This window comes from Vanellus vanellus, assembly GCF_965231255.1.
Source record: "Vanellus vanellus genome assembly, chromosome: 15".
In the NCBI taxonomy this organism is placed as follows: Eukaryota; Metazoa; Chordata; class Aves; order Charadriiformes; family Charadriidae; genus Vanellus; species Vanellus vanellus.
Window position 1 is genome coordinate 8,246,703 of NC_138920.1, and position 12,792 is coordinate 8,259,494.

The window sequence follows — 12,792 nt, forward strand, 5'->3', positions numbered from 1 at the left end:
AAGCTTTATTTGTTCACATTTGTACTGAGTTTACACTGCTTAATCTGCTTTTTCCAAGTTTAAAGGAAACACTTGAAAGATACTAAGTACTATCTTTGGAGACAATTAAAAGCAATGTATAGTATTTCCTAAAAATAATGCAAAAAGTATTTAAGTTATTAAAAACTATGGTCATAATCACATAACTGGAATAAGTTACTGCACTACAAGTAAATTAAAATCTTCCTCTGGTGGACAATACTTGGTTTGAAAAAATGATACTTTCAAAAAAAAAAAAAAAACCTACTTTATTTCTGATTTTAAACAATGTGACACAAAATTAAATCCTCGACAGAAGCTTTAAGGATCTGGGCTTGATGGCTTACTCTTCTTTCTGCTTATGTTATAGAGCCCATCTGAAATTTTTTTCAGTGTTTTTCTCCATCACTCTAATCATTACTTCTAAAACAGCATTGGAATTAGGATCTCTAGACAGGCTCAATATATAATAAATTGTAGGTATAGTTATATGGTACTTTTATGTATAAAAATACTATTTTGCAACTTCAAAGTTAAAATACAATCAGTATTATTTACTTTTTAATGTTACACTAACCTCTGCTATAGTACTGCCAGTAGTATTTTTTGAAAGATCATTATATATTTCAGTCATTGTTCCTTTGATGGCATCCATCATCTGGAAAGACAAAATGAAAAAAAAAATTGAGATATATATTTTTAACACATACCAACTTTCACTTCCTTTCAACTACTCTAATGTGAACTTATATTACTAACAACAATGCCCTATATCTCTCTACCTATTTATCTGGGTCTACTTTTAAAGGACTATTTAGAAGGTAGAACACAACGCTTTTGATCAGGACTCTGATTTTTAAGTGTCCTGAATTGGTGAACTGCTTGACCTTCTACTTTTCCAAGAAATTGCCATTGATATAATTTATGAACAAACAAACAAAAAAATAAAAAAAACCACATGACTATCGGGCAGAAACTCAATTAAAAAAAAAAAAAAAAAAAAAAAAAAGGCATTTACTGACATTGCTGACCACTGACAAACTCACCAAAACCATATGGTTGAGAACATTGAAAGGTGACAGTCAAGATGGTACTCAACTTTATTTCCTTAGATAGTATTAACCTTGATTTTTTAATTTAAAGATCTAAGAGAGTATATGAAAAGCTAATGTCCCATCCCTCACTGTCACTACGATACAAGTATTACACCACATCTTCTCTTTAGTAACTTAGCTTCTGTTTAATACATGAATACACACTTACGACAAATTATCATCTGATAAAGCTATACAGTTTTAAAACAAAAGTACATTTTTGTATATGTATTACTGGACACTGATGAAGAAATATTAAAGTTTACTGTAAATATGATGCCGAGGGGATATCTACACCTTTAGGAGAAAACACAGAAAACGGTCTGAAATACAACGCAACGTAAATAAGAAGCAGCAATGGGGGAACAGGAGAAGGAAAAAGCCTGAAGTGTCTGAGCAGCTGGAGCCTATCACATACGCATTCTGGCTTGGAATGGCAGCATTTAACCAGCTCTAAAACAATGGTTCAGCACTCTCATCAAAATCTAGCAGTTCCTACCTAGTAGAATGAATACGCAACATATGACAACCTGAAAATAAAGTTATTTCAGAATTTGAAATGTCAAAAATTTGAAAGTTCACTTTAAAATAAAATTTTAAGAAAACCTTGCTCAATAACTTACTTTGCTAGTATATTTAGCAATATCTGCAGCCACATCAGCTGAAGCTGTTGCGATTGGCAAGTCTGTATTAACTGAGGAAGAAAGTGTACTTGCAGATCCAGAACTGGTAACCATAGAAATAGGTTGAGTACTTGTAACCAAGGTTATAGTGGAAGTGGAAGTGCTCTGGGTAATCTCTTTTTGCTGCACAGCTAAGAAAAGAGAACATACAGCGGATCAATCGCATAAACAATTATGAATAGGTAAACTTCTAACTTAAGTGTGTACACCTAACCATTTCCAAGACTTACATTCTTTATACAATGGTGCCATTTAATCAATTAATTATACAGCATCCAGCCACTGAACTTGTACATGACTGTAAGGCTTAAAGGTAATGGAGCGAATACATCTTTGAAACATCATTTTAGACTGGCCAATGCAAAAGTCCCCCTCAGATCTATATTCCTCCCATTTTCAGACTTTTCCACCCCACTTCCTAGGAATTGACTTCCTAACCTCTCAACTTGGAGAACTCCCAACTAATACCATACATATGCACGTAACAGACTGACAATTTTATTTGCCATAATTTTGAAACATATTATTGAATTTTTTTATTTCCCTTTGAAACAAGTTTTAGTGAGTCACTGTTGAAGAAAGCCTACTTTAGTAATACCTCCTGGTGTTATTGTGTTATTCCCGTTCTTTTTTTATTAATGCTACTAATTATTACTAGTGTTGTGGTGTGTTTAATATAAATACATCCAGATCAACATTAGCCTTTGTTTGGCTGCAGAGCAAAGAATGCAACATTAACTCATTAAAGCAAAGAAGCTATTCATAGTGTTAACTCAAACAGGGTAAGAAAAGAATTCTCATCTTTGGTCAGTATTTCAAATAATCTTAAGCAATGGGTAATTAAAAAATAAGAGTACAAGTCTAAATGCAAAGACCTTCACCTAATGACTTATCTGCCTTAAATATTATTTATTTATTTATAAGGACAGTACTTTTCAATCTATTTTTAATGATCCATATTATAAAAGATGTCTTTGTCGCCACTATCCTCAAAACAGGAATTACTGAAAAAGTTATTAGATTTGTTTGTATGTACTATATTTTTGTTTATGCCAATTCAGTATATAAGAGATCTATAGATTTTATAGTTTTCAGTTTTTCAGGGTTTTTTATTTCTATCACATGATGCACTCAATAGTAAACATATTGATAAAACAAACTCATAGGCTGAACATTTAAAGTTCATTCCATATTATTAAGCTCTCATATTAAGTATGACTCTATTAAAAATAAGACTTCACCAAGTTTCACATTTATTTTTCTCAATGAATATTTCTGTATCAAATTTGTGCAGCCTACAAATAGAAAGATACTGATTCTTCAACACTTCCTAAATGACAGTCAGAAAAGCAGTTTGAGACCAGAGAAACATGCCTCTGGTAAATGTTTGTATGTGACCCATTACCGAAACCTCTCCTCAGTTCGAAATTACTGGCTTGCCAGCACTGTTAGCAGAATGCAGAATACAGTTTAACAACTTGAAATTACAAATAAAACTACATTTGCATAAAGTTGCCGATCTGTGAATTGAAGCAATAGAAACATGGACTTATACTACCACGTGCCTACTACTAGCAAAACCTCCAGCCAAAGGGCTGGTAAGAAAACAGTTATGGAAAAATTCTAAAATGCCATGGCTGTTTGGTCAGTAAACTAGCATCAAAATCTTGTTAAGAGTTAAGCAATAGGGTTTTCCAAGACACATGCAGCCCGGGTAATTTAATTGTTATCAAATTATACTCTATGAAAAACCTCACAGATCAGCTTCTTGTCAGATAAAACTGGATCCAGTTTGTAGATATTGAGGTGACAAGTGGAAATCATGCAAGTGGAATAGAGTTAATGGTTTTATCATATAATCCAGAAAATAATTCAGTTCACTCTCCCAAATCTGTGATGGCTAAGAATAGCAAAAATATTTATACAGATACACACACAAACTTTTTGTCATTAAAATAAGGAGACATGACTCTAAATACACACCAGAAAGAGCAGGTATCGTGAGTATGTTGTTGTATTTTAAAGTCACTTATCAGAGTAGAACCACACTTTGAGATTTTGTTTATATGGAAGAACTCCTGGTTGGGCAGCCTTGGAGCACTGAGATCACTACTGGGGGATTATGGCATCACAGGCACATTGAGTTAGAAAGGGTATACCTTTAACTGCTTGTCTTGTCTGATATCTTGTCCCTTGAGAGGACTGAGGTTGCTGTGACTGAGACTGCTGGCTCTGCTGCTGTTGCTGCTGTCTCTGCATCTTCTGCATGTGCCATTTCTGAGAAGATGTCTGAAATTTATTTGAAGAATTCCACACTACACGCTGCACAGCAGGGGCAGTTTCCTTAGGCAGCAGAGGCCTCTGTTTTTTCACAGGGCTTCCAGTTGCTGCAGATGGAGCACTAACAGTAGAAGAAGTACTAGTAGTTGCTGTTACACCAGCTGGTGGAGTCTGGGCTGCAGAGCGGGTAAGTACGGGAGTTTCTGGTAGAGGCTGGGTGCTTGCACTGGAGGAAGGTGGAGTTTTACCTACAACTAAACAAACATAAAATGTAATGCCAGCTTTTCACCAACATATCCGATTCATAACTTTAATCTAACTTTTGGAAAAGCCATATGCACCTTCCAGTCTACTTTTAATTATTTTCCTCAAAAGGTAATTGATATTCTACTTGTAGAATATTGAAATGAGTGTACTTGTAAATTTATTTCAGTCTAGTTGAAATTGGTAGCAATTCAGAAGCACTAGCCATTAAGTAAAACAAAACAGAAGGTACAAAACCCAGAAAACCAGCCTGACCTCCTTTGGAAGATACGTGAGAGGTTAGCATCTGTTAAGATGTTTCTGGGTTACCACCTACACCTGTCATCATCCCAATTTTTTTCAGGAGAAAAATACATTCAAAAGGAACAATGACCGAACAAAAACTGAAGGAATAGCACACTGAAACTTTCTAAAGAAAGGTGAACTGGCACTGACAACCAAATATACAGTGTATTTAAGATATCTATGTTTACTTGAAAATCTTCCAGAGTTTATAGTTGACTGTTCCACATATCAGATCAATTTAGGAACTGGCCAGAAAAAACATGGCTGAAAGAGAAGGCTGCTGCATTGACAGGTTTCTGGAAAAAGGGCAAAGACCTTCGGATCTGCACACATCAGATCCCTTTTCTGGACCAAGGCATTTTAGTATCCGATGGCCACAAGAAAAGGTAGGAGCCTTGGAATAATGGACAGGACACATATTATGTCTAGAAAATATTAATATAGGTCTATATATATGAATATTTAAATCCACTTTTATGTTCACTCAGAATATGTATTATTCTTTTGACTCTACAGCAAAGTAAAATTTTAAGATTACTTATTATTTCAACCATCACTGGTTTAGGCCACTAGTAATACATGTATCCTGGGCTGCATCAAAAGAAGTGTGGCCAGCAGGTCAAAGGAGGTGATTCTGCCCCTCTACTCCACTCTCGTGAGACCCCACCTGGAGTACTGCATCCAGCTCTGGAGTCCTCAACATAAGAAGGACATGGACCTGCTGGAACATGTCCAGAGGAGGGCCACGAGGATGATCCAAGGGCTGGAGCACCTCTCCTATGAGGAGAGGCTGAGAGAGTTGGGGCTGTTCAGCCTGGAGAAGAGAAGGCTCCAGGGAGATCTTATTGCAGCCTTCCAGAGAGCTGGGGAAGGACTTTTTACTAGGGCATGTAGCAATAGGACGAGGGGGAATGGCTTTAAACTGGAAGAGGGCAGGTTCAGATTGAACATAAGGAAGAAGTTTTTCACTTTGAGGGTGGTAAGGCACTGGCACAGATTGCCCAGAGAGGTTGTTGAGGCCCCATCCCTGGAGGTGTTCAAGGCCAGGCTGGACGTGGCCTTGGGCAACCTGGTCTAGTGGGAGGTGTCCCTGTCTATGGCAAGGGGAGTGGAACCCTATGATCTTCAAGGTCCTTTCCAACCTAAAACATTCTATGATTCTATGAATCACTGGTTTTGAAATTCATAAAGCTGCCTTGCTTAATAAATTTTTAAATTAAACAAGAATCATTCGATATAAACCTCCCCAAAATTACAATTCTGTTTTTAGTTAATAAGCCTATTTTCTTGATTATCTCATAACAATATTTATCCACGAAATTCCATTTTAAGATTCAAAATTTAGAAACATTAAGTTGTCTTCTAAAGTACACTTAGTAAATTGATTGGTAACATTTTTACATAAAATGATTGAGCCAACATGCTATAAAATATAGACAAGAAGATAAAGGTATATGAAGAATAAAATATTTTTCAATATAGCCATTTAAATCTGGTTTTCTATTTTATTTTGTCAAAAGGCTATCATCAGAACAAGCTCAGCAAAAGCACTTTACTCATTAATTGAGACAGTGTTTCTATGTGTTGTTAAAAGGGGAAAGCAATCTCAAGGACAAATCATGTGATTTAGCTGTTCTTTTGATTATTACCAAGAGCATTTACATTGATTTCAAGGGGATGTTGTGCAATTTGTATGTTTGGGAAGGTCCAACTTCTTCTATACCTGCTATTTTGGGAAACCTATGGAAATGTAAAGATTCAACTGAAAGTCATAAAAATTGCAAAACAGATTCTAAATTTATGACAGAACAAATATTATGGATATTCATAGTTCTATGTTGCTGAAAGGGAATTCAATGAAACATATTTTATTTAAACAAGAAACCATAATGGGGACTGAAAACTTTTTTCATAGTCAAAAAGAATGAAAAATCATTCAAAAAATTGGTTTACTGCAGATATTTTTAACATCTTAATGCAAAAATAAAGCTAACAACTCTGGCTTCGATAACAGCCCTATAGTACAGAAGAGAAAGAGGAAGGAAAGAATTTCATCCTACCATCATGTTTAGGAGGAGGTTCTTTAGATTCTTTTTTGGTTTTCCTTCCTTCACGGCCACAATGATCATCTCCTAGATCGATGACAAGTTCACTCTCGGAATCGGAGTCCAGACCTAGATGCACAGTTGGAGAGTCTGTTTCATCTTTACCTTTCAGTTTTTCTTTTGCAGGATGCTGTAAACTTTTTCCCTTTTCAGAAAATTCTTTTTCAGTGTCTGTAATTGCCTTTTCTTTGACTGGGTCATCTGTCTTCTCCACTTCTGGACTTGTGCTTTTAAGTTCTTCCTTGTCTTCATTCTGTGCTGGGGGCTTAGGTTTTTTTTTCAAGCTCAATGATTCTTTGTCACTTCTTGTACCTTCCTTGTCCTCTCCATCTTCTTGATCATTCTTTGATTTCTGATCCTCATCACTATATTCACTGTCACTGGTGTCGGATTTTTCAGAATCTTCAGAGTCAGTGTGTTCTACTGCAGTATAAACAGCTTCAGATATTTCATTTATTCCTAATTGTGGGGAGAAAAATACATTCCATGCTGACATCAGACTGACTGACATTACCAAAAAAATACTCCACATACTGAAACAAAGTGTATACATACTATTATCTTAACTGTCAGTCCTTAAGCTGTAAACACTTCCCTTAGTGCCCTATCTCAATATCAGAATGCAGAAGAATTACGTTCCACATATTCCAATTCATACTTTTATTTCATTCAATGGCCCTCCTTTCACTGCTTTTTTTCCCCACAACCTGCAAGCTGTTTTTTTCAACTTAGGACCAATGCTGGCAAATACAATAAGGAATTATTTTTGTCCACAAGAAACCACCTTGAAAACAGTAACACTATTCACCTGATTAAAGCTATTTGCATGCATGTTTGCAGAATCCATTTTAGACTGCGTAAGTTTTATGAGGAGAATATCTTTTTTTTTTTAGTGCTTAGAAAGTTAAGTGCTAGACAACACTTAGACTTCTAACAGTATTTAGCTCCTATGTGACTGGATATACTAATTTGTGCAACCAACATAAGTTAAGTACAGTCCTTGAATTTTTCAATTTACAAATCAAATAGTAAGACTAATTCTGTCAGACTATCTACATCAGAATGGTACAACAATAGATTAAAAGATGAAAGCTTTTTGACAAAAAATTGAAACATCAGGTCTCACTGTACCTTAATTTAAACTAGTTCCGTGCATTCTACTTCCCTCAAAGAGTTCAAATATCCTCTACCCTTGTTTTAATGCATAAAATATTTAAGGTTTTACTATTTGAAAACCTCTTTTAAACTCCAATTCAAAATTTCTTCAAGTGTATCCTTCAGATGTCCATTGTATTCTGAGATATACTTACCAAGTTGTGCTTTACAACTCTCTATTGTCTTGTCAAGATTAAGCTGGAACCTACTACGTATCTGTCGTTTTGGTGAAATGAGTTGCACAGGAGTAGTCTGCTGTTGGACTGACTCACTCAACTCTTTCAGATCCATCTCAGCTTTGCTACGATCTAGAAAAAGAAAAAGGAACTAAGAAAAATATTTTACAAAAAGAAAAGAGATCATTGTCCAGATAAGAGAAATTTTACTGCTCTGGAGTTAGTTGCTTGTCTGGGGGAGGAGGAAGGAAACATGACGAAGTGGGAAGGAACAGAGAGAATTACATTTGGCCAGTTTATCTCCTTGAACTGGCTCAGGGTAGGATCAAAAGAGCCAGTGCCATATACTGGGGAAAGGACAGAGGCCATGAAGAAGACAAAGGCAACACTGGCACAATGTGTGTTTGTGCCTCAGAGTTTCATTCCACAGCAGTTAAAGATGTCACAGTATTGCCTTATTTTACTTTAAAAAACAAACAAAACAACAAACCAACAACAACAAAAACCCCACCACACATATTTACAAGACATTTTTTGTTGATGTACAACTCGGAGAAAAGTCAAATAAATATGAAGGGCTGAGCCAATGATTCTGCTGACCAGACATTCTTCACAAGTTTGAACTCAGTATCAAGGTACATTTCACATTTAAAATTTTAGAGCCATAGCACATAATGACTCAACTTCAGCAGCACAGTTGTCTCAATCAGGCTTGGCCGCTCTACTTCCTATCAGGTTGTAAATAGAAACTACATTACAGATAAAGCAGGTACAGAAGGAACCATTCAAGTATTCATGCAGCTTTTGTTTACTGCTAAAATAGCAGTTCCTCATCTCTTCCTAGAGAGAGGCAGCAACTCGTGTGGTGCAATCCACAAGCCAAATATACAGGCTATAATTTGGATCATCCTGGCTTGTAATACATATGCATTATAGCATACACAAATTCAGTCTAAATAACACTCAATCTCGCTTTCTAGTCCCAGTGAAATGGTCATAAAAGTATTTCACACTCCTCATGTCACATATTCATACTGGAAGTGACCTAAACATAATACAAACTATCACTTTCAGTGCAGTGTAATTTTTGAAAATAAAAATGAAGGTTCTAATCACTTAAATACTTTTGAAAAATTTGTTTGTTGTATTGGAAATGTTTACTAAATTAGGTTTCTTCTTCCTGTGCTAACTATGTCACCCAATCCACGCTAATTCCACAGCAGTAATGGTTTTATATCACCCTTCGTATAGAATTTGATTCAAGGCCTTTGTAGCCTTACTTAACTACGTGACAGGATACAAACAGAAGAAAAAACGGAGAATGGGGGAAGATGAAGACAAGACACTATAATACCTCTCCAGGGGACCCTACATCTTACTATCTGAAAGAAGTTTCACAACGCCTACGTAACCTCTATGTAACCTACAAGGAGGTCTCACTGAGAAGATCTGGATTTCCAATCTGCCTCATTAACGACAAATCATTAGTAAAAAGAAAACAGAGTCAAAGGGCAGACAGGCCAACTGTGGAGAAATCTTCAAGTGCTTATCTACAAAGTTGTTACTTTTCCTCATTACAGATCTGAAAATTTTCACTCCTTACTGGGTTAAACTTCTTGTTGTACCTTTTCTGCCTCTGTTAGACAAGGACAAGTCCTATACTTTCTGCGATCTGTATGTTTTCCAAGCAATCTGGGGATAGCTTGGTCATTCACACCCCCATTTTTCAATTTAGCCAGTCTGCCAGTAACAGATGGCTCATTTCTGTTAATTTTCCTTCCTTGTTGCTGAACTGGAGGATGATCATAGAGTCAAAGTAACAAGTGTCTTGTTTTTTCAGACAGAAGCCCTGTTCACATTATGTATGACAATGAGACACTGTAAGTCATCTCTGAAAACCACAGGACCCACAGATTAATCTATGTTTGGCACTGGTTACACTATTAAATGAATAAGGGTTGCCATTTTCATTCCTAGCACCAAAGAGTACATTTAGCAATGGAAACTCCCCTAAAGCTGAAAAAATGACTGATACGCTATTTGAAAGCATATTAGCTGTACTTTTATAGTATTGCTTCTGGACCATAACAATGGATTTTCTGATCCACACTATTTATTCAAAATATTCTATGCTCCAGCTGATGTCGCCCACCTGTGGCCCAAACTACTGCAGCACTACATATTTCTTAATGTTTTTCCAAACGCATTGTCACCTCCGGTAAGATAAACAGCTGCAGTGCAGCAAAAGATATTAATTCTATGGTCATGTCCACACAGACTGATTAACACACTGAAAATATACTTTTGAGCTTGTATCCAGAATATCAGTGTATCTGTAACTCACTGAAAACATGAATTCAGCATTTGAGCTCAAGCTTTCCTGAAGCATTTGGCTAACACCACACAGCAGAATCCTGTTTCTCCATGTAATATCATGTGGAGGTAAAAAGTAGCCAGAACTGAATCAGAATACTCACAGGAACAAAGCATGACTGAGGAAACTGATTTACATCTGTTTGGCTTTCAGAACTACTTTACCAACTTAGTACTTACCATCTTTCAAAATTCCAGAATCCCAAAATTTACTTCTAAGGAGTTTCAAGACATCTGCTAATTCCTTTCATCCATCTATCTCCCTACAGAGGGATGGGCAGTGAGGAGATGATGTGAAGTCAGCAAGAGAGAAGCCCCTAGTAAATCCTAAATCCTAAAGACCACAAGAAAACCTTGCCAGCAATTCACTTGAGAGTCTGAGGGGTGAAGAGCAGCAATATTCATGTAATTACAACCTTTAGAAACTTACCTACTGTTTAGAAATATTCATTTGTACAATTCAGCTAAAAAAAAAAATCACCCTTTAACTACTTCCTTTCATCAACAAGAAGCAATAACAGAAATTTTCATTTATTAAAAAAAAAAGCATATTTGATGAAACAATAATTACACCCGTGCCTCCTTTAAAGCCCTTTGTTAATTCAAAGCCACATACAAGCAAGTTTGTTCATATTATGCATTGACATCACTGTAATTTGTTTATCTGTAACAGTATTAGACTTCCAAAGGTCAAGACTAACCAAGATTAAGATTCAGAATGCTTCCTGGAGTGGAGGTTCTTTCTTGCTTAGCAGAAATTGGCGTTGATGCTTGAGGAGAGAAAGGTTTGGGGCTGCCTGATAAGCTCCCTGCTTGACCCGTTCTTGTTGGAGCTGGAGAAGCTGAAAAAATTAAAGACAGATTTAAAAATAAACACTATAAAGCCATATTCAATGGGACAAAATGGCTTTTAAACCTACACAAGAAGGGAAAGTATTTTTGTTTCATAATTTCAATACTGTTATACCTCCATTGTAAATTACAACTATCCCTTTAATTTTAGTTTAATAAAGAAAGAAATTGTAAGGAAAATAATTTTATTGCAGCCATAGAGTTTCAGCAAAATCGTATGCCCTGAGCCTTTAAAATCTCCACGAAATAATGTTTCAAAACCAAACTTTTGGAAACAACCAACCAGTCTAGAAAGGGAAGCATCTGCAGGCCATTACCTAAGAAAAAAAAAAAAAAGGACTAATTTCTGTCAGCAAGAGACTAATTTTTGTCTGTTAAATCTCTGCTTAATGCTCTGAAAACATCATCCTAAATTCTCTACTGGACACTTTTTCTTCCCCAGTACATCCACGATTGTCTATATGTTTTCAGATTCCTAAACAGTAGCAACATCTGCTGTTTCAGTAACTGTTTCCCAGTTACTTTCTACACATCACTCAAAATACACAACAGAGGCATCCAAATAAAAATGTTCTTGTCTAAGGATAGTGCATTCATACCACTTGGATTATTTTTTACAGCAAACAGGTAGTTTTGTTTACATTTGATTGAAACACGCAGATTCCATTAACAGGACAGCTAAGTTTATACATATAGTAAATATTACAAAAGTTAACATTTGTAACAATATACAGGTAGAAATGCCAGGTGGGAAACTGAATATTCTAGTTTAACTGCTGTTAAGACCAATTCAGCATTTCCGTGCACTAGGATAAATGATAGTAAGGCCTGAGGAACAGTTAGAAAAATTCCCCTGATTTGCTATGATAGTGAAGAACCCACAGTAATACGATAAAATCTGTCATCTTCCTTTATCTTTATCTCACAAAAAAACTTTAACGTGACTTTCCATGATTACCTCCAGTACTATAAAGCAATAATAATAAGTATAGTAAAAGCTCTATATTTTGACACAAAACAGTACCTGTTAGCTACATCTTATGTATAAAAGCTGTACACACAAATATATATATGATAATTTATGTATAAAATAAATTCTTTCTTTTGACCTGTTACTCTACTGAAAAATCCAAGTATTCTCACATATTTAAATTCATACAGTTACTTTTTCATCACTTTCTTAAGATGGACGAGATCATATGACAAGACACTTCTGTACACAAAGGCAGCTTCACAGCCTAGCTTTAATTGGCTAGAAAGAATAAGATTATAACAAACAAATCAATAACAGCCTTTTATCTAAAAACTGCAACGGAACATACTGATTTAGTTTTCTACACAAAAAAACGGTTTTAAAATACTCACATTAATTAATATACTGCATCTTTTTTTTTCAGATAGTGATGAACTTACTTTACAGATGACAAAAAACTAAGATCAAGTAATTTGCCTGAGTGCCACAAAATTAGCTAGCATGTGGTGTTTGACTACATTTAAGTCTGAGAAG

At 35.6% G+C, this 12,792-nt stretch overlaps 1 protein-coding gene across 3 annotated transcripts in view; it reads right to left on the minus strand.

Moving 5' to 3' along the window:
• ZMYND8 (zinc finger MYND-type containing 8) overlaps positions 1–12,792 on the minus strand; it is a 49,650-nt gene that overhangs the window by 9,152 nt on the left and 27,706 nt on the right. For all 3 annotated transcript variants that reach the window (XM_082491365.1, XM_082491363.1, XM_082491364.1), the window contains exons 11-16: positions 11,135–11,275; positions 8,040–8,192; positions 6,685–7,188; positions 3,955–4,329; positions 1,736–1,926; positions 596–676 (exon numbers count right to left, since the gene is read on the minus strand). In XM_082491365.1, coding sequence (XP_082347491.1) covers positions 596–676; positions 1,736–1,926; positions 3,955–4,329; positions 6,685–7,188; positions 8,040–8,192; positions 11,135–11,275 — 1,445 coding nt within the window. The remainder of the gene's footprint in view (positions 1–595; positions 677–1,735; positions 1,927–3,954; positions 4,330–6,684; positions 7,189–8,039; positions 8,193–11,134; positions 11,276–12,792) is intronic.